Source organism: Lithobates pipiens, unplaced genomic scaffold (genome assembly GCF_037356315.1).
Source record: "Lithobates pipiens isolate NorthernLeopardFrog02 unplaced genomic scaffold, aLitPip1_a1.2 Scaffold_3, whole genome shotgun sequence".
In the NCBI taxonomy this organism is placed as follows: Eukaryota; Metazoa; Chordata; class Amphibia; order Anura; family Ranidae; genus Lithobates; species Lithobates pipiens.
Window position 1 is genome coordinate 148,161,582 of NW_027507790.1, and position 20,165 is coordinate 148,181,746.

At 45.4% G+C, this 20,165-nt stretch overlaps 1 protein-coding gene across 1 annotated transcript in view; it reads right to left on the minus strand.

The window, feature by feature from the left end:
* The window catches only part of FAM81B (family with sequence similarity 81 member B), a 116,308-nt gene that overhangs the window by 15,726 nt on the left and 80,417 nt on the right, over window positions 1–20,165 (minus strand). The window contains exon 7 of the mRNA XM_077462381.1: window positions 15,475–15,610. Coding sequence (XP_077318507.1) covers window positions 15,475–15,610 — 136 coding nt within the window. The remainder of the gene's footprint in view (window positions 1–15,474; window positions 15,611–20,165) is intronic.

Genomic DNA, 20,165 nt, shown 5'->3' on the forward strand with positions numbered 1-20,165 from the left:
CTACTCTCCAGGACTTAGACTGGGAGAGAATATTCGCTTCAATGGGCACAGAACAGAAATGGGAATTCTTCAAAAAGACTGTTGGGGACCTCACTGCAAAGTATATTCCCATGGGCAATAAGTTTAAAAGGCTAAAAACAAAACCTATGTGGCTCACGGCCAAAGTTAAAAAAGCTATAAACTGTAAGAGAAGAGCTTTTAAAAAATATAAAAATGAAGGATCACTAGTGTCATTTAAATGTTACAAAGAAATTAACAGTATATGTAAAAAGGAAATCAAGGATGCAAAAATTCAAAACGAACGACAGATTGCAAAAGATAGTAGGACAAACCCCAAAAAATTCTTCAAATATATTAATAGTAAAAAGGTCAAGTCTGAGCATGTAGGCCCTTTACAAAACAATCTAGAGTTGGTGACTGGGGACAAAGAGAAGGCTAATTTATTAAACACTTTCTTCAGCTCTGTGTACACAAAAGAGCATGGGGGAGCGCATGACCATAATGGGGGTGATAGTGACACAGCCCCAAATGATCCACAATGGCTCAAAAGGGATATGGTCCAGAAATACTTAGACAGAATAAAGGTGGATAAAGCACCTGGACCTGATGGCATCCACCCACGGATCCTAAAAGAATTGAGCTCTGTAATTTCAGAGCCATTGTATCTAATTTTTAGGGACTCATTAATGACGGGAATAGTCCCACTGGATTGGCGCAGGGCGAACGTGGTGCCTATATTTAAAAAGGGATCAAAATCTTTACCAAGTAACTATAGACCTGTTAGCTTAACTTCTATAGCTGGGAAGATACTGGAGCGTTTAATAAAAGACCACATCGACGAGTTCTTGCTGAACAATAACACTTTAAGCAACAGACAGCATGGATTCATGAAAGACAGAAGTTGTCAGACAAATCTGATTTCTTTTTATGAGGAGGTAAGTAAAACCTTGGACAGAGGGGTGGCGGTGGACGTGGTATACTTGGATTTTGCAAAAGCATTCGATACAGTTCCGCACACACGGCTCATGTGTAAGGTAAAGTCTACAGGTTTGGAAATATCAGTTTGTAAATGGATAGAAAATTGGCTAGAAGACAGAATTCAAAGAGTCGTGGTTAATGACTCTTACTCTGAATGGTCTAAGGTTATCAGTGGTGTACCCCAAGGTTCAGTGTTGGGACCCTTACTTTTTAACATCTTTATAAATGATATTGGGTCTGGCATCAAAAGTAATATTTCTGTCTTTGCAGATGACACCAAGATATGCAGTGGAATAACGTCTTTACAGGATGTCTCCAATTTACAAGCCGACCTCAATACACTGTCTAATTGGGCGACTATGTGGCAGATGAGGTTTAATGTTGATAAATGTAAAGTTATGCACTTGGGGCCTAAGAATATGCATGCATCATACATGCTAGGGGGAGTACAACTGGGGGAATCCATAGTGGAGAAGGATCTGGGGGTTTTGGTAGACCATAAGCTCAATAACAACATGCAATGCCAAGCTGCTGTTTGCAAAGCGAGCAAAGTCCTTTCTTGTATTAAGAGAGGTATGGACTCCAGAGAAAGAGATATAATTTTGCCCCTGTTCAAATCATTAGTAAGACCTCACCTGGAATATGCCGTTCAGTTTTGGGCACCAGTTCTCAAAAAGGATATCGGGGAACTGGAGAAAGTGCAGAGAAGGGCAACCAAACTGATAAGAGGCATGGAGGAACTCAGCTATGAGGAGAGATTGGAGGAACTAAATTTATTCACTCTTGAGAAGAGGAGATTAAGGGGGGATATGATTAACATGTTCAAATATATTAGGGGTCCATATAGTGAACTTGGTGTTGAGTTGTTCTCTGTACGGTCAACCCAGAGGACACGGGGGCACTCTTTACGTCTAGAGGAAAAGAGATTTCAGCTTCAAGTACGGAAAGGTTTCTTCACAGTTAGAGCAGTGAAAATGTGGAATAGACTCCCACCAGAGGTGGTTCTGGCCAGTCCAGTAGATTGCTTTAAGAAAGGCTTGGATACATTCCTGATGGTACATAATATAACTAGGTACTAACATAGGGAAAGTTGATCCAGGGAAAATCCGATCGCCTATTGGGGGATCAGGAAGGAATTTTTTTCCCCTGCTGTAGTAAATTGGAGCATGCTCTGCTGGGTTTTTTTTTCGCCTTCCTCTGGATCAATTGTGGGCATAAAATTGGGTATCTGGATTGTACGATTATTTTTTATTTTATTTATTTGTTTTTAAGGTTGAACTGGATGGACTTGTGTCTTTTTTCAACCTGGCTAACTATGTAACTATGTAACTATGTAACCTAAGGGCCTGTTATGCTCTCGGAGGTGGAACCCACGCCAAATTTTTTTCAGAAATTTGGAGTGGAGTTCCCCCTTGAGCTCATTCTCTGCTTGGCCACGGCAAAAGTCGCCTTGCCTGGGGCGACTTGTAAGTCGTCCCAAGTCAGGTTGAAGTCATCACAAGTCGTGTTGAAGTCGTCCCAAGTCGCGCTGTGATCTTAACTCAAGTCGTGTCCAAGTTGCCTCACTCAAGTCGCCTACAAGTCGTGTTGCCCCTGTGTGAACGGACCCTTATTTACCTGGAAAACATATTGAAAAACAATCAACTACCTTGTAAGGTTGCAATCATAACAAATCAATTGCAAGAATATAACAAAATAACTCATTGAACAAAGTAGTGCAAGATAAATTGTACATTCTACTCCTCCTGAGTATTACGATACCACAAGTGTGGGACTTTTCCACAGCCTGGCCACATAGAGAGGCCCAACATGCAGGGAGCGCCATCATGTGTTCTAGGAGCATAAATTACACATCTAACTTCTTGACTACCTATTAGCCCCTGTACACACGGTCGGAGATTTTGCCAACCAATTCCGTCGGATTTTGCCCGTTGGATTTAGTCTGACGGATTGTGTCCGAAACTGTTGCATACACACGGTCGGGCCAAGTTGGCGAAAAAGCCGATCTTTCAGAACGTGATGACGTAATTTCATTATGATGGGACTACATTCAGGCTAGTAGCCAATAGCTTTGATGTAGGAATTTGATCTGAGCATGCGTGGCACTTGGTCCGATGAAAATGCTCTACACATGATCGGATTAGGTCCGTCTGGCCCAGTTGGTCGGGAAATCTTTCCAACATGTTGGAAAATTGGGTCGGACGGAGATTCGGACGGAATCAGTCCGATGCATACCACACACAGTCGGATTATCTGACGACACGGTCCGATAAGACTCATTCCGACAGATTCTCCGACCGTGTGTACAAGGGCTCACACTTTTGAAGGCCCAGGAGCACCAGGACTATGACACGTGACACTGATGTGGCACTGATGACACGTGGCACTGATGACAGATGGCACTAATATGTGGCACTGCTGACAGATGGCACTAATACGTTGCACTGATGACACGTGACACTGATGACAGATGACACTAATACATGGCACTGAAGACACATGACACTGATAACAGATGACACTAAAATTCGGCACTGATGACATGTGACACTGATGACAGATGACACTAATATGTGGCACTCCGGACAGATGGCACTAATACGTGGCACTGATGACAGATGGCACTAATACGTGACACTGATGACACGTGACACTGATAACAGATGGCACATGGCACTAGGGACAGGTGGCACTGAGGACAGATGGCACTGGGGACAGGTGGCACTGATGACACGTGACACTGATGACAGATGGCACTTATATGTGGCACTGGGGACAGGTGGCACTGGGGACAGATGGCACTGATGACAGATGGCACTTATATGTGGCACTGGGGACAGGTGGCATTGGGGACAGATGGCACTGATGACAGATGGCACTTATACGTGGCACTGGGGACAGGTGGCACTGATGAAAGATGGCACTTATACGTGGCACTGGGGACAGATGGCACTGGGGATAGGTGGCACTTATACATGGCAGTGGCACTGGGGACAGGTGGCACTGGGGACAGATGGCACTGATGACAGGTGGCACTTATATGTTTCACTGGGGACAGGTGGCACTGATGACAGATGGCACTTATACGTGGCACTGGGGACAGATAGCACTGGGGACAGGTGGCACTTATACATGGCACTGGGGACAGGTGGCACTGGGGAAAGATGGCACTTATATGTGGCACTGGGGACAGATGGCACTGGGGACAGGTGCCACTTATACGTGGCAGTGGCACTGGGGACAGGTGGCACTGGGGACAGGTGGTACTGATGACAGATGGCACTTATACGTGGCACTGGGGACAGGTGGCACTGATGACAGATGGCACTTATACGTGGCACTGGGGACAGGTGGCACTGATGACAGATGGCACTGAGTACAGATGGCACTTATACGTGGCACTGGGGACAGATGGCACTGGGGACAGGTGGCACTGGGGACAGATGGCACTGAGGACAGATGGCACTGGGGACAGCACTTTACATTGTTTTTTTTATTTTTTTACTCACAGTGACAAGCTGCACGTCGCTCTCCCTCCTTACAGGCTGTCTCTGTGAGGGGGAGAGCCGGCGATGAGAGATGATCTCATGATATCATCTCTCATTGGACACTCAGATCAGTGCTAAATGGCCGCTGTGATTGGCAATTTAGCATGATCTGTGATTGGCTGTGTCCAAGGGACACTGCCGACACAGAACTTCCCCGATGCGCGCCCGCGCCACGCATCAGGGGAAGTAGACAAGAGGAGGATGTCCAGGGACACCCTCCCAGCAACTGCTACAGCGCGGACGCCTAGTGCAAAGTATGGGCTCGCGGGCCCCCTATTGGACGGGGCCCATGGGCTTGAGCCCCGTCAAGCCCTATTGAAAGTCCGGCCCTGCCCCCCCCCCAATACTGTAACTTTCTCTCCTGTGTCTTACCTGTGTTTCACCTCTCCATCCCTTTCTGCTTCACTGAACTGCACCTGTCCTCTTCCTACTGCACCTCTCATGCCCACGTTCCCCCTCTACTGCACCTCTCATGCCCACGTTCCCCCTCTACTGCACCTCTCATTCCCACGTTCCCCCTCTACTGCACCTCTCATGCTCACATTCCCCCTCTACTGCACCTCTCATTCCCATGTTCCCCCTCTACTGCACCTCTCATGCCCACGTTCCCCCTCTACTGCACCTCTCATTCCCATGTCCCCCCTCTACTGCACCTCTCATTCCCATGTTCCCCCTCTACTGCACCTCTCATGCCCACGTTCCCCCTCTACTGCACCTCTCATGCCCACGTTCCCCCTCTACTGCACCTCTCATTCCCATGGTCCCCCTGTACTGCACCTCTCATGCTCACGTTCCCCCTCTACTGCACCTCTCATGCTCACGTTCCCCCTCTACTGCACCTCTCATGCCCACGTTCCCCCTCTACTGCACCTCTCATGCCCATGTCCCCCCTCTACTGCACCTCTCGTGCCCATGTTCCTCCTCTACTGCACCTCTCATGCCCATGTTCCCCCTCTACTGCACCTCTCATGCCCATGTTCCCCCTCTACTGCACCTCTCATGCCCATGTTCCCCCTCTACTGCACCTCTCATGCCCATGTTCACCCTCTACTGCTCCTCTCATGCCCATTTTCCCCCTCTACTGCACCTATCCACCCTTTCCTCCTTCTCCACTCTACTGCACCTACCCCTCCTGTGTCTCTACTGTACTATACCTGTTGTTTTCCTCCTGCGGCTCCCTTATACTTCTCCCTTCTATGTCTCCCATGTAGTGCTCTTCTCTCTCTGTCTCCTCTGTTGCACACCTCTCCACCCCTTTCTGCTTCTCTCTACTGTTCCCCTCTTTCCTGTGTCTCACTTATGCCTCATCAGTACTTTCCTTCCTCTCCCTCCTATGTCTCCCCTGTACTGCGCCTAACCCTTCTATGTCTCCCCTGTACTGCACCTATCCCTTCTGTCTCCCCTGTACTGCATCTATCCCTTCTATGTCTCCCTGTACTGCACCTCTCCCTTCTATGTCTCCCCTGTACTGCACCTCTCCACCCCTTCCTCCTTCTCCTCTGTACTGCAACTCCCCTCTCTCCTGCATGACCCCTCTTTCCTGTGTCTCACCTATGCCTCATCAGTCCTTTCCTTCCTCTCCCTTCTATGTCTCCCCTGTACTGCACCTATCCCTTCTATGTCTCCCCTGTACTGCACCTATCCCTTCTATGTCTCCCTTGTACTGCACCTATCCCTTCTATGTCTCCCCTGTACTTCACCTATCCCTTCTATGTCTCCCCTGTACTGCACCAATCCCTTCTATGTCTCCCCTGTACTGCACCTATCCCTTCTGTCTCCCCTGTACTGCACCTATCCCTTCTGTCTCCCCTGTACTGCACCTATCCCTTCTATGTCTCCCTTGTACTGCACCTATCCCTTCTATGTCTTCCCTGTACTGCGCCTATCCTTCTATGTCTCCCCTGTATTGCACCTATCCCTTCTATGTCTCCCCTGTACTGCACCGCTCCCTTCTATGTCTCCCCTGTACTGCACCTCTCCCTTCTATGTCTCCCTGTACTGCGCCTCTCCACCCCTTCCTGCTTCTCCTCTGTACTGCACCTCCCCTCTCTCCTGCATGACCCCTATACAGCTTTTCTCTTTTCCCCTTTATGTATACAATTCTTGGGGGCTGATTTACAAAGCGGCGCACACTGACGTGCAATGGCCGTTTTTGTATTCACAAAGCATTTGCACCTGTAACACAGCGCAATTCCCCATTTACTGTCATGTTGCCGGCACACGGGCGGCCGCGATCTGTGTGCCGCTATAGACCTGGCGCATGGCATCTTCAACTCAGAATTAAAAGAAGCTGGAAGTGCGAATATTATGGGGGTGATGTGAGGAAGTATAGATATGACTGTCCAAGTAACAAATATGGCCAAAATAGGACGGAATATAAACTTTCTCTGAGCAAGCCTGCTGCGCCTGCAAATACACTTGGAACTGCGTGAGATCATTTTATGCACTGCGCATGCGCAAACAGCAATCGCACCCGTTCAAGTGCTCTGGTTCACTGAGCCGGCAAAATCTTAGTAAATGTCAAGCCACGTAGGCACATTTGCATAAGTTGAACAGGCGCACCTCTCAACTTGACTTTTGTTTTTTTTGCGCTGGTTCACTTCTATGGGTTTTTTTAAGGCTATTTGCACACAGGTCATGTTAGCATTAAGAAAAAAAAGGAAGAAAAAAAAAATGCGTGGGGGTCCCCCGAAATTCCATACCAGGCCCTTCAGGTCTGGTATGAATATTAAGGGGAAACGCCGCACCAAAAAATAAATGGCGTGGGGGCCCCCTCAAAATCCATACCAGGCCCTTCAGGTCTGGCATGGATATTAAGGGGAACCCCGCGGCAAAAAAAAAAGGCGTGGGGGTCCCCGCCCCCTGACGCACGGTTCCATGCGTCAGGGGGGCGGGGGTCACGGGGTGGCCCTGCCCTCCGTTAAATAAGACCTGTCAAAAGAAGAGAAGCGTCACATAGTGGGAGCCTCCCATTGCGCGGAGCGGCCCAGGAACAAAGAAGAGGCGCCGTGGAGGAAGATGCCAGATGAGAACACCGGAGCAAGAAGAAGAGGATCGGAGGAAGAAGATGAAGAAACCGAAGGATGAAGAAAGGAAGAAGATCAGAAGAATGAAGATGAAAGAAGACGTTAATAAAGGACTTGTCAAAGACCGTCTCCTGTAATTTTTAACACTTTTGTCACTATTTTGGTGAAATGGTAGGGGTACTTTTGTACCCCCTTACCATTTCACACAGGGGGGAGGCCGGGATCTGGGGGTCCCCTTGTTAAAGGGGGCTTCCAGATTCTGATAAGCCCCCCGCCCGCAGACCCCCACAACCACCGGCCAGGGTTGTGGGGATAAGGCCCTTGTCCTCTTCAACATGGGAACAAAGTGCTTTGGGGGGACCCCAAAGCATCCTCCCAATGTTGAGGGCATGTTGCCTGGTACGGTTCAGGAGGGGGAGGCACTCTCTCATCCCCCCTCTTTTCTTGCGGCCTGCCAGGTTGCATGCTCGGATAAGGGTCTGGTATGGATTTTGAGGGGGACCCCCGCGCCATTTTTTTTTTGGCGCGGGGTTCCCCTTAATATCCATGCCAGACCTGAAGGGCCTGGTATGGATTTTGAGGGGGACCCCCACGCCATTTTTTTTATTTTTTGGGCGCGGGGTTCCCCTTAATAGCCATACTAGACCTGAAGGGCCTGGTATGCTCTTGGAGGGGAACCAATGCCGTTTTTTTTTTTAATAAAGACGCCTGGCCTGGGGGCAACTTAACCACTTGCCAACTAGCGCACAACGATGTACGTCGACAGAATGGCACGGGCAGGCAAATGGGCGTACATGTACGTCCCTTTAAATTTGCCGCCCTGCCATCGGGAGCGCGCCGGCGCGCTCTCGCGGTGGTTGGGACCCCCGTGAGTCCGGTCGCGGGACCCGCGGACTCGATCGCCGCGGGCATCCCCGCGATCGTCTCACGGAGCGGCCGAATGGAGAAGTGCCGTTGTAAACAACATTTCTCCATTCTGCCTAGCAACTAGTGACGCTGATCTCTGCTCCATGTGATTGGAGCAGAGATCAGTGTTCACTAAATGAAAGCCCAACCCCCCCACAGTTAGTAACACATCCCTAGGAACACTTAACCCCTACACTGCCACCCACTGGTTAACCCCTTCACTGCCAGTGTCATTTACACAGGAATCACTGCATTTATATAGCAGTGATTACTGTATAAATGACAATGGTCCCAAAAATGTGTCAAAAATGTCCGATGGGTCCCCCACAATGTCGCAGTGACAATAAAAATCGCTGATCGCCGCCATTACTAGTAAAAAAAAAAAATTATTAATAAAAATGCTATAAAACTATCCCTATTTTGTAAACGCTATAACTTTTGCGCAAACCAATCAATAATCGCTTATTGCGATTTTTTTTACCAAAAATATGTAGAAGAATACGTATCGGCCTAAACTGAGGGAAAAAAATGTTTTTTTATATATTTTTGGGGGATATTTATTATAACAAAAAGTAAAAAATAATGCGTTTTTTTCAAAATTGTGGCTCTATTTTTGTTTATAGCGCAAAAAATAAAAACCGCAGGGGTGATCAAATACCACCAAAAGAAAGCTCTATTTGTGGGAAAAAAAGGACGTCAATTTTGTTTGGGAGCCACGTCGCATGACCGCGCAATTGTCAGTTAAAGCGACGTAGTGCCGAATCGCAAAAAGTGGTCTGGTCTTTGACCAGCAAATTGGTCCGGTCTGAAAGTGGTTAAAGTCGTGTTGTAAGTCGCCGCAAGTCGCGCTGTGATTCACACTCAAGTCGTGTCCAAGTTGTCTCCCAAAGTCACGCTGGAAGTCGTGTTGCCCCTGTGTGAATGGACTGTTAATGATATGACGCTCGCTATTATCAATTGCGACCGGCATATTATATGTTGCGCTTTTGTGTGCACCAGTTCATACGCTCACTTGAAAATGTATCTGGTGCACAAATGGAGGTATGAACAGGTGCAGCGCATTCATAGTAAATTCTTAGTAAATCAGCCCCTTGGTATACTGTAAATCACCTTTCCTTTCCCTCCCTCCCCCTATGTCTACCCTGTACTGTGCGTATCTTCCTCTCACGCATGCCCCTGTATTGTGTTTATCTCTACATCCAGTCTCTCTCATATAATATGTCTCTCTTCCCCCTTTAACCTTTGCCTCCAGTCTGTGTCTCTTTAGCTTGCTCCTTGTACTGCACTTCTTCTCCCTCTGGCATCCCCCCCATGCTGCACCTCTCCTTTTCCTTCAGAATCCAAAATATACAACTTTTCTGACCCCCCCCCCCCCCCCCCCCCCAACACTAGGGCATTCCACCTGTTATTAGTACATCACTGCATTACTGCATTTCTTGTTTTTTGTTTTTTTATTGGTGCTCATCTTGAAAGTGGAACTACACTGTACAAACCTAAAATATTATTTAATTAATTTTTAATATTCAAAGCAAACTCTCCCATCCATCCATGTCTCCATGCTTTATTTTGCTAAGAAATCACTTTAAAAAGCTTTCAAGCATTTTTGGTTGTAGCCTTCATGACTAAGGGCAGATGATTTATGAAATATTTACTTTGTGGCATCCATCTGCCCTTAGTTCAGGCATGCAGACAGGAGGGTGTGCTTAGCTGAGAAATCTCCTCCTCCCCTCCTGAAGACCCTGTGATGTATGCATTCATTTGCCTAAGCCTGGAAACCAGGAATTAACTGAAAAATGTAAAACAAAAGTTTAAAACAAATACAAATTATATACTTTCCTACCCTTCTACTAACGTTATCAACACGAGGACTGAAAATAGTTAATGTGGTTTGAGAGAGTGATGCTCCACTTTAACCACTTCAGCCCTGGCCTATAGTCATATGATGCCCACAGATGGGATCTCCCATCCTGGGTGGGCATCATATAACGTCCTCTGATTCCCATCACTCAGGACCCGGTGCATGTGCACCCGCCGGGCACCCGCGATTGCGAACACAGCAGGACCATGGATCTGTGTATGTAAACACACAGATCCACGTCCTGTCAGAGGAGAGGAGACCGCTGGTGTATTCCCAGTACAGAAGAACACCGATTGGTCTCCTCCCCTTGTGAGTCCCCTCCCCCCACAGTTAGAATCACTCCCATAGGGAACATATTAACCCCTACAGCGCCCCCTGGTGTTAACCCCTTCCCTGTCAGTCACATTTACACAGTAATCGGTGCAATTTTATAGCACGATCGCTGTATAAATGTGAATGGTCCAAAAAATGTGTCAAAAGTGTCTGATGTGTCCGCCATAATGGCGCAGTCACAAAAAAAATCGCAGATCACCGCCATTACTAATAAAAAAAAAAAGAAAAAAGCCATAAATCTATCCCCTATTTTGTAGATGCTATAACCTTTGCGCAAACCAATCAATAATCGCTAATTGCGATTTTTTTTTTTTACCAAAAATATGTAGAAGAATACGTATCGGCCTAAACCGAGGAAAAAATTATTATTATTTTTTTTTAAATTGGATATTTATGATAGCAAAAAGTAAAAAATATTGTGTTTTTTTTTTTCAAAATCGCTCTTTTTTTGTTTATAGCGCAAAAAATAAAAACCGCAGAAGTGATCAAATACCACCAAAATAAAGCTCTATTTGTGGGAAAAAAAGGGCGTCAATTTTGTTTGGGTAAAATATCGCACGATCTTGCAATTGTCAGTTAAAGCGACGCAGTGCCAAATCGCAAAAAGTGCTCTGGTAAGGAAGGGGGTAAAATCCTCCGGGGCTGAAGTGGTTAAGGAGAACTTGTGTTTTGCCACAATCTTCAGGCGTTATACATTGGAGTCTATGCCTTATTGCTTCTCCTCCTGGAGACTGACTGTTGAAGTGTCTGCCAATTTATGAGACAGAAAGCCGAGATGCACTTTCCTAAATCTGCCTTAATTGCTTCATTTCAAATGCCTGGAATTTCAGGCTATTGCATTTACTAAGGAGTTGTATTTAGGCAATAGCATTTCCAATGTACTGTAAATTAAAACAATGCACTTACTGAAATAATTATATTTGTAATTCATCATGAACAAAGCAATTTTAATCTGCTAGAACACAACAGCTTTTCAGCTGGATTGTAATAATAATTATTTGTTCCCAGAAATGTGTAATTAAAAGATCGAGATGTACATTTAATAAATTGTCAATTAAAGAAAGTGCATTTACCCATTGTAAACAATTAGAGATGGTGTCAATTTAATGCTATAAATTCCTGTATTATCACTTAATGTGTATTTGGAAGTGATACGTTTTATTTCCATAGGCTCCTCCATGGGTTTTAAAAGACCACATTGTAACTCATCACAAATTTCTTTCCTTGTTTGTTGTCTTCAACCCTTTCTTCGTATCCAAGATACCTGCTTCTATATCTCTGGTTAGTAGACATGTTTTCAAACTGTAATCAAGTGCCTGTTTTTTCAACAAAGAATTTGTTTGTTTTCAAAATAGTTGTATACATCTATTTTGTACTCATTGTATTTTTTGAATTGTAGATATCATAAACCCTTTCTATCACTTTCTCCTGATGAAGAGGAATGACGCATTATCTTGAAACGCGTAGAGTTTCACTCTGTACAGTTGCACAACAGTGATGTAAAAATAGGTAGTTTTCTATGATCTCATGTGGATACATATTATTGAACTTGTAATCTTGTGATACAAATTTTCCATGTATCTATGTTTTTAGAATTTGTACTATTAAACTTATATTAATATTATATATAATAATATATTATAAAATATTAATTTTTATATCTATTGTCTACATACACAATTTTTGGAGTCATTGCCTTTTAAAGTTCCGCTAGAGGGTTCCTGTTTTGCTGTTTCTAAACTCATCACAAATGATAGATGAAGTGCTGCCGGGTCTTAAAGTGTAACTAGGGACAAAGCTTTTTTTTAGTTTTGGATAGAGTGGAGAGGAATTTGAACAGGTGTCTGTTTTTATTGCAGTCTGTGCCCCTGTTATGACGCGTACACACGATCGGAATTCTCGTAGGAAAAAAATCTGATGGTCTTCCCGATGGAATTTCCGATGGAATTCCGCTTAAGCTGTCTTGCCTACACACGGTCACACCAAATTCCGATCGTTTAGAACGCGGTGACGTACAACACGTACAACGGGACTAGAAAAAGGAAGTTCAATAGCCAGTAGCCAATAGTTTCTGTCTCGTAGTTGAATCTGAGCATGCGTGATTTTTGTGTCGGAATTGCATACACGCGATCGGAATTTCCGATAGAAAGTTTTTCCGTCAGGAAAATTATGCTATCAATTTTTGGCTGGCGGAAATTCGGACATCTAAGTTCCAATGGAGCCTACACATGGTCGCATTTTCCGATGAAACACTCTCATCTGTCTTTTTCTGGCCGGAATTTCGATCGTGTGTATGTGGCATTAGAGAGATTGACCCTCTCTATTTGTTTTTTTTTACCATTATCATCAAAGGTGAAAAGAAAAAGGTACAATTTTACATTGACATCAGAACAATAACAGAGAGGAAATCTTCCAATGGAGACGCTAGTTCTGGTGACCCTATGGACACATCAAGATTCCCTCACTTTGGAGGGATTTCCTCTCACTTCACAGGAAGTGAAGAGAAAGCTCCCAAATGGGACACAGATAACAAGAAGAAACTGGAATGGGTTATAACCAGAGCTTTTCTTTCTGCTGGAACACAGCGAAACTGTGTTCCGGATCCTCTGGCAGCCCTCTCCTCTCCTGCCTGTCATTTAATACTGAAGCCAGTAGAGGAAGTTTTCTGCACAGCGCACGTCCTCCACTGGCTTCTCTATGCTAGTGCTGGGTACTCCAGGCTGCTGCCCTCGATCACTGATGAGTGCTTCCGATCCCATCGTTCAGCTGCTGCAGTGCTTTGGAAGGAAGCTTCCATCCCTGCCTGCCGCTGCTACTCAGCATCTGTAGCATGGAGCACAGGAGCCCTGAAACACCTCCTCAACTCTGTGCTACAGTAGGGGGAGCTCTCCAGTCCACTGCTCTGTGCAGAAAAAAAAAGCCTGCATGTACCACAGAGTGCAGTGATGGAGGAAGAGGTGAGGAATCTGTCACTGAAAACGAGGGAGAACTTTTGCAGAGACTGAGTTCGTTCAGAGAGGAGTGCACTATGAAAGTATGTGGGGGAGGGGGAATATGTGCAGAGAGGTAACGTTTGTGTGTGTTTAGCAGAGGGGGGGACATTGTACACAGAGGAGAGCTTGGGGCGATTTGTGCAGAGAGGGGAGCTGAGAAAGTGTGTGTGGGCAATTTGTGATGAGAGGGGAGCTGTGGGGAGATTTGTGATGAGAGGTGAGCTGTGGGGGGATTTGTGATGAGAGGGGAGCTGTGGGGGGATTTGTGATGAGAGGAGAGCTGTGGGGGGATTTTTGATGTGAGGGGAGCTGTGGGGGATTTGTGATGAGAGGAGAGTTGTGGGGAGATTTGTGATGAGAGGGGAGCTGTGGGGGGATTTGTGACGAGAGGAGAGCTGTGGGGGGATTTGTGATGAGAGGAGAGTTGTGGGGAGATTTGTGATGAGAGGAGAGCTGTGGGGGGATTTGTGATGAGAGGAGAGCTGTGGGGGGATTTGTGATGAGAGGAGAGTTGTGGGGAGATTTGTGATGAGAGGAGAGCTGTGGGGGGATTTGTGATGAGAGGAGAGTTGTGGGGAGATTTGTGATGAGAGGGGAGCTGTGGGGGGATTTGTGATGAGAGCGGAGCTGTGGGGGTATTTGTGATAATAGTGGAGCTGTGGGGGATTTGTGATGAGAGGGGAGCTGTGGGGAGATTTGTGATGATAGGAGTCCTGGGGGGGGGGGTTTTCCTTATGTGATACACCGTTCTAAGCTTTAACTCATAATAATCTTTTGGTGCTGCTGTAACTCTCTCCTCTAAGGAAGGTGTGGCTGGATGTGGGGTTGGGGCAGAGTTTGGATGTGGTTTGGGTGGAGAGTTGGGCAGAGAGGGTGAGTAAGTTTGTACTTACTCTATAGAGTTGCCATCACCTGTACATGTGCTGTAAACAGAAATAGTTACCAGTGTTAGGTGGTATTGTACATATAAATAAAAAGATTGTCATCCTCTATTGGGAATACTTTAACTTTACAGTAAGCCTCTAAAGACATGGATCACCCATTGGCTTTGTACATGTTGTGGATTCCAGTAGAGGGACATCTACACCAGCCTTTTGAGTAGGGTACCTTCAGATTTCTTCAGGGGTGCTTTAGCAAAATGCCTAAAAATTAAGCCTACCTTTTAGTTCCAGAAAGCCACAGGTTTTCATTGTGCACCATTGCAACCTTCTAGCTGCCGGTGTCCTAACAACAAATGATGTCATTGGTCGATACAACATACTTGTTTGCCCCTTCCCTGCCCCTCTCCATCAGTACTGGTGTCACATTAGCTGAAGGAGTGGGGAGAAGCTGAGGGAGATGGGAAACTCTGGAATACTAGTCAGTAGCAGTGTGCAAAGGTGTATTTGCTTTGGAAGAATATATCACCTCTGATGTTGGGTGTCCTACATGTGTGGATGTTGCTGCGTTATCTTAAACTACTAGTTTCATTTTAAAATGGGGTGCAGAATTTGAAAGGGTGACATGACTGAAAGAAGGTTGAGAAACACTGAGCTACACCTTAGTTCCAAGGAGTCGATATCTTCTGCAGCCATTGCCAGGTACCTCACTTTTTTTGTTGGGTTTTAGATTTTACTTAAATGATTCCAGGTTATTGGGAGCGTGACAACCCTGGAAACTTTGGCATCGAGATCTCTCTTGTGGATTCTCCAGGAGATGACCCCAGTAGGCTTTCATCCATATGCAAATGAGTGAAACTTTAAAAATACCTTATATCATACATTTTATTAAGAAGGAAAATGTTTCTCAATCTGCTTAGCATTCTTAAAAAATAATCAATTAATGCCACTCACCATTTTTTCCTGGAGATTATTAAGATGTTGCTGAATATGCTGAGTCTGTTCTTCAGCTAGCCTGTCTAGCTGAGATGCAGCCCATTTGTGCTGATTTTGAATTTGTCCTTGAATGTCATCAAAAATACCACCAAGTCTGAGAAAAAGAAACATAATTAGCAACATAACAAAATTATCATCATGTAATCTTGAGTACTTACAGGATTTCTTAGTAATATCTGCAGGGGGTAATTGCAGGCTCAGTTATCACTTCAATATTAGCATTGCCACTCCTGATTTGTTTAACCACTTTCAGACCGGACCATTTTGCTGGTCAATGACCAGAGGTCTTTTTACAATTTGGCACTGCGCTGCTTTAACTGGTAATTGCGCGGTCATGCAATGTTGTACCCAAACAAAATTTGCGTCCTTTTCTTCCCACAAATAGAGCTTTCTTTTGATGGTATTTGATTGCCTCTGCGATTTTTATTTTTTGCGATATAAACGTAAAAAGACCGCAAATTTTGAAAAAAAATGATATTTTCTAATTTTTGTTATTAGAAAAATCCAATAAACTCAATTTTAGTCATACATTTAGGCCAAAATGTATTCAGCCACATGTCTTTGGTAAAAAAAAATCAATAACTGTATATTTATTGGTTTGCGCAAAAGTTGTCACATCTACAAACTAAGGTACGTTTTCTGGAATTTACGCAGCTTTTAGTTTACGACTGCCTATCTCATTTCTTGAGGTGCTAAAATGGCAGGGCAGTACAAAACCCCCCCAAATGACCCCATTTTGGAAAGTAGACCCCCTAAGGAAATTGATAAGAGGCATGTTGAGCCCATTGAATATTTTATTTTTTTGCCTCAAGCGATTGAATTTTTTTTTACACAAAGTTGTCACTAAATGATATATTGCTCACACATGCTATGGGCATATGTAAAATGACACCCCAAAATAAATTCTGCTGCTTCTCCTGAGTACGGGGATACCACATATGTGGGACTTTTTGGGAGCCTAGCCGCGTACGGGGCCCCGAAAACCAAGCACCGCCTTCAGGCTTTCTAAGGGCGTTACAGTTTTGAAGGCCATAAAATGCCAAGATGGCACAAACCCCCCCCAAATGACCCCATTTTGGAAAGTAGACACCCCTAAATTTAGGGGTACACTAGTGAGACTAGGTAATAAATGGCGGGTGCCCTGAAACTATAAAAAAATAACTAACCAACCAGCGTCACCTGTAACAGTTATATGGTGATCACTGGTGAAAGGGTTAACTAGGGGGCAATCAGGGGGCTTTATGCGGTAGTATATGGGGGTCCCTGGCGCTATAAAAAGTTGCGGCGAACCTAAATACCTACCTGCCTAACTAGCGTCACCTGTGACACTAATACAGCGATCAGAAAAATGATCGCTTATTAGGCTGGGTTCACACTGGAGCGATGCGGGAACGCCACGAATCCGCGGCGGGTTCCCGCATCACATGCCTCCCGGCGGCAGTTCACACTGCCCTATGCGAACTGCTGGGAGTGTCAGTGAAATGTTAATGACACCCCCAGATCAGTTCGCATATCGCAGTGCGATCTGCAAACTCGGATCGCATGGTGTGAACACCCATGCGATCCGATTCTGCTGCGGACCAAAAAAAGGGTCCCGTGCGAATTTGCGGCGGGTGCGGCGCGAATTCAGCCATACTATCTGTATGGCTGAACTCAAATCGCACAGAGATCGGATGTGATTTGCACTGCAGTGCGGTGCGAATCACATTCGTTCTCATAAACCGCTGCAATGTGAACCCAGCCTTAGTGACACTGGCGACGGGGGGTGATCACGGGGTTAAACCTTTATTGGGGGGGTTAGGGGGGTACATTAGAACTAAAGGGGGCTAACCCTAACTGCCCTAACACTTATTACAGTCACAAATGACACCAATGCAAAAAAAAAAAAATGCAATTGGTGTCACTGTGACTGGGGGGGCAGGGGTAATTGGGGGGGTGATCGGGGGGTGAAGGGGGGGTGTGAGTGTGCCTGGCATGTTCTACTGTGTAGTGTCGTGTTGGTGCAACTCACCGATCCTCTCTCCTCGGTGCCGGAACGAAAACTACCGACACGGAGGAGAGATTACATCACTTCCTCTCCTGTGTTTACATTACAGGAGAGGAAGTGATGTCACGGAGCATTTCTATTCGTCGGGAGCGATCGCGAGGGGGTGGCCATGAATAAATGGCCGCCCCCTCATCCCGGATCGCTCCCGAACGAATACCGACCGCCGCAGGCACCGGGGGGGGCCCGACCGGGCCCCCCACCCGCGGGAAGGCAGGGACGTATATATACGCCCATATGCCTGCCCGTGCCATTCTGTCGACGTATATCGTCGTGCGGCGGTCGGCAAGTGGTTAAAATAGTAGATATTCTTTAACTTTCATCCTCAGCCTTGTTTCATTTACCCAGTGAATCACTGACCTACAGTATGCAGGCATGTACTGCCCATTGGGACTACAGGGACTTTCCCGGTGGGCCGATGGCTCAGTGGGCCAGTTTCAGTGACTAAGTAATGGCTGCGCGACTTGCCCTCAACTTCACGCAGTGATGTGAGAAAGATGAGAAAAATACAGAGGAGAAGAAGTGAATAAAAGAGGTTAGTGAGGACTCCTTATGTTATGCTACTTATGTTTTTTTTTGCACAATTGCACATAGTTTTATATACTGTTTTTGTGCTTGTTTGCAAAATTAAAGTGGGCTGGTCTGGATGAAGTCCAGGGCCAAATTTTTGTCCCCGTCCAGCCCTGACAGTAGGTATGCTTACCACTCACTAAGCTATACGGTATAGCTATTCTATATGCTGGGGGGAGAACCTCTGGGGGAATCCAGGATGGAAAAGGACCTGGGGATCCTGGTAGATGATAGGCTCAGTAATAGCATGCAATGCCAAGCTGCTGCTAACAAAGCAAAACAGAATATTGGCATGCATTAAAAAGGGGATCTCCTCCAGAGATAAAGCGATAATTCTCCCACTCTACAAGACTCTGGTCTGGCCACACCTGGAGTATGCTGTCCAGTTCTGGGAACCAGTCCTCAGGAAGGATGTGCTGGAAATGGAGTGAGTACAAAGAAGGGCAACAAAGCTAATAAAGGGTCTGGAGGATATTAGTTATGAGGAAAGGTTGCGAGCACTGAACTTATTCTCTCTGGAGAAGAGACTCTTGAGAGGGGATAAGATTTCAATATACAAATACCATACTGGTGACCCCACAATAGGAATAAAACTTTTTCACAAAAGGGAGTTTAACAAGACTTGTGGCCACTCATTAAAATTAGAAGAAAAGAGGTTTAACCTTAAACTACGTAGAGGTTTCTTTACTGTAAGAGCGGCAAGGCTGTGGAATTCCCTTCCACAGGCGGTGGTCTCAGTGGGGGGCATTGATAGTTTCAAGAAACTATTAGATAACCACCTAAACGACCGCAACATACAGTGATATACAATGTAATACTGACATATAATCACACACGTAGGTTGGACTTGATGGACTTGATGGACTTGTGTCTTTTTTTCAACCTCATCTACTATGTAACTACGCTGGCAAATAGGAATGAGGATAGCAGCCATGGAGCTTTCACCACTTCAGACCGATCCATAGCTGTAATGCACTGTAAAACACCCTTTGTGATGTGCATTGTCATTGATTTAGATTGGAATGTCACCCCAACACACAAGTACAGTAGGTGGCAACAGACCCATACTGTGTTAAAAAAAATGCTGCAGGTCAGTTTTGTGGCCCATTGCCATGCACCAACGGCCCATTTAAAAAATGGTCTGTTTTATTGCAAAAAATACCATGCATGCAGTAATGCTCCACAGTGGACCGCACAGGTCTGAAGAAGGCTGTAGATCTACTTTAGTAGCACTATTGATAATGGCACTATTTTAGGTAGAAGAAGCATTGTGCACTTCTTCAGATTTGCCCAATGTTGTATTTTTGGTTAATGCATAGATTAAGGAATGGAGTATCTGGATTTGTAACCAGTCTGGATTCTGTTCAATATTCCCATAACTTCTTCACCATGACCTAACAATACTGCAGCTTCCACCTCACTTCACCATGGATCCTACAGTGCCTTGAATAAGTATTCATACCCCTTGAAATTCTCCACATTTTATATTTTGTAAATGTATTTTATTAGAATTTTATGTGATAGACCAACACAATGTAGCACATAATTGTGAAGTGTAAGGAAAATGATAAATGGTTTTCAAAATGTTTTACAAATAAATATCTGAAAAGTGTGCATTTGTATTCCGCCCCCTTTACTCCGATACCCCCCAACTAAAATCTAGTAGAACCAATTGCCTTCAGAAGTCACCTAATTAGTAAATAGAGTCACCCTGTGTATAATTTAATATTAACACACCAAACTTTTAACTATAATTCATTTCTGGGCACACTTGCTGTGAGTGAGACACACTGGTATAATCCAAACAGTCTTTTGGGTCTACAGCAGTGGCCTCCAAAGTGTAGCCCAGGCCGGATGTAGACCTTAGCCCACTTTTATCTGGCCCTTGGGGCAATATTCTCCCCACAGTCAGCAACAGTGAGGCATAGTTCTTGCCACTGATAATGTGATACTAGTCCTCTCACTGGAGCCAACCATGGGGCACTATTCCTCCCAATGATATCAATGATGGGGCACTATTTCTCCCATTGATATC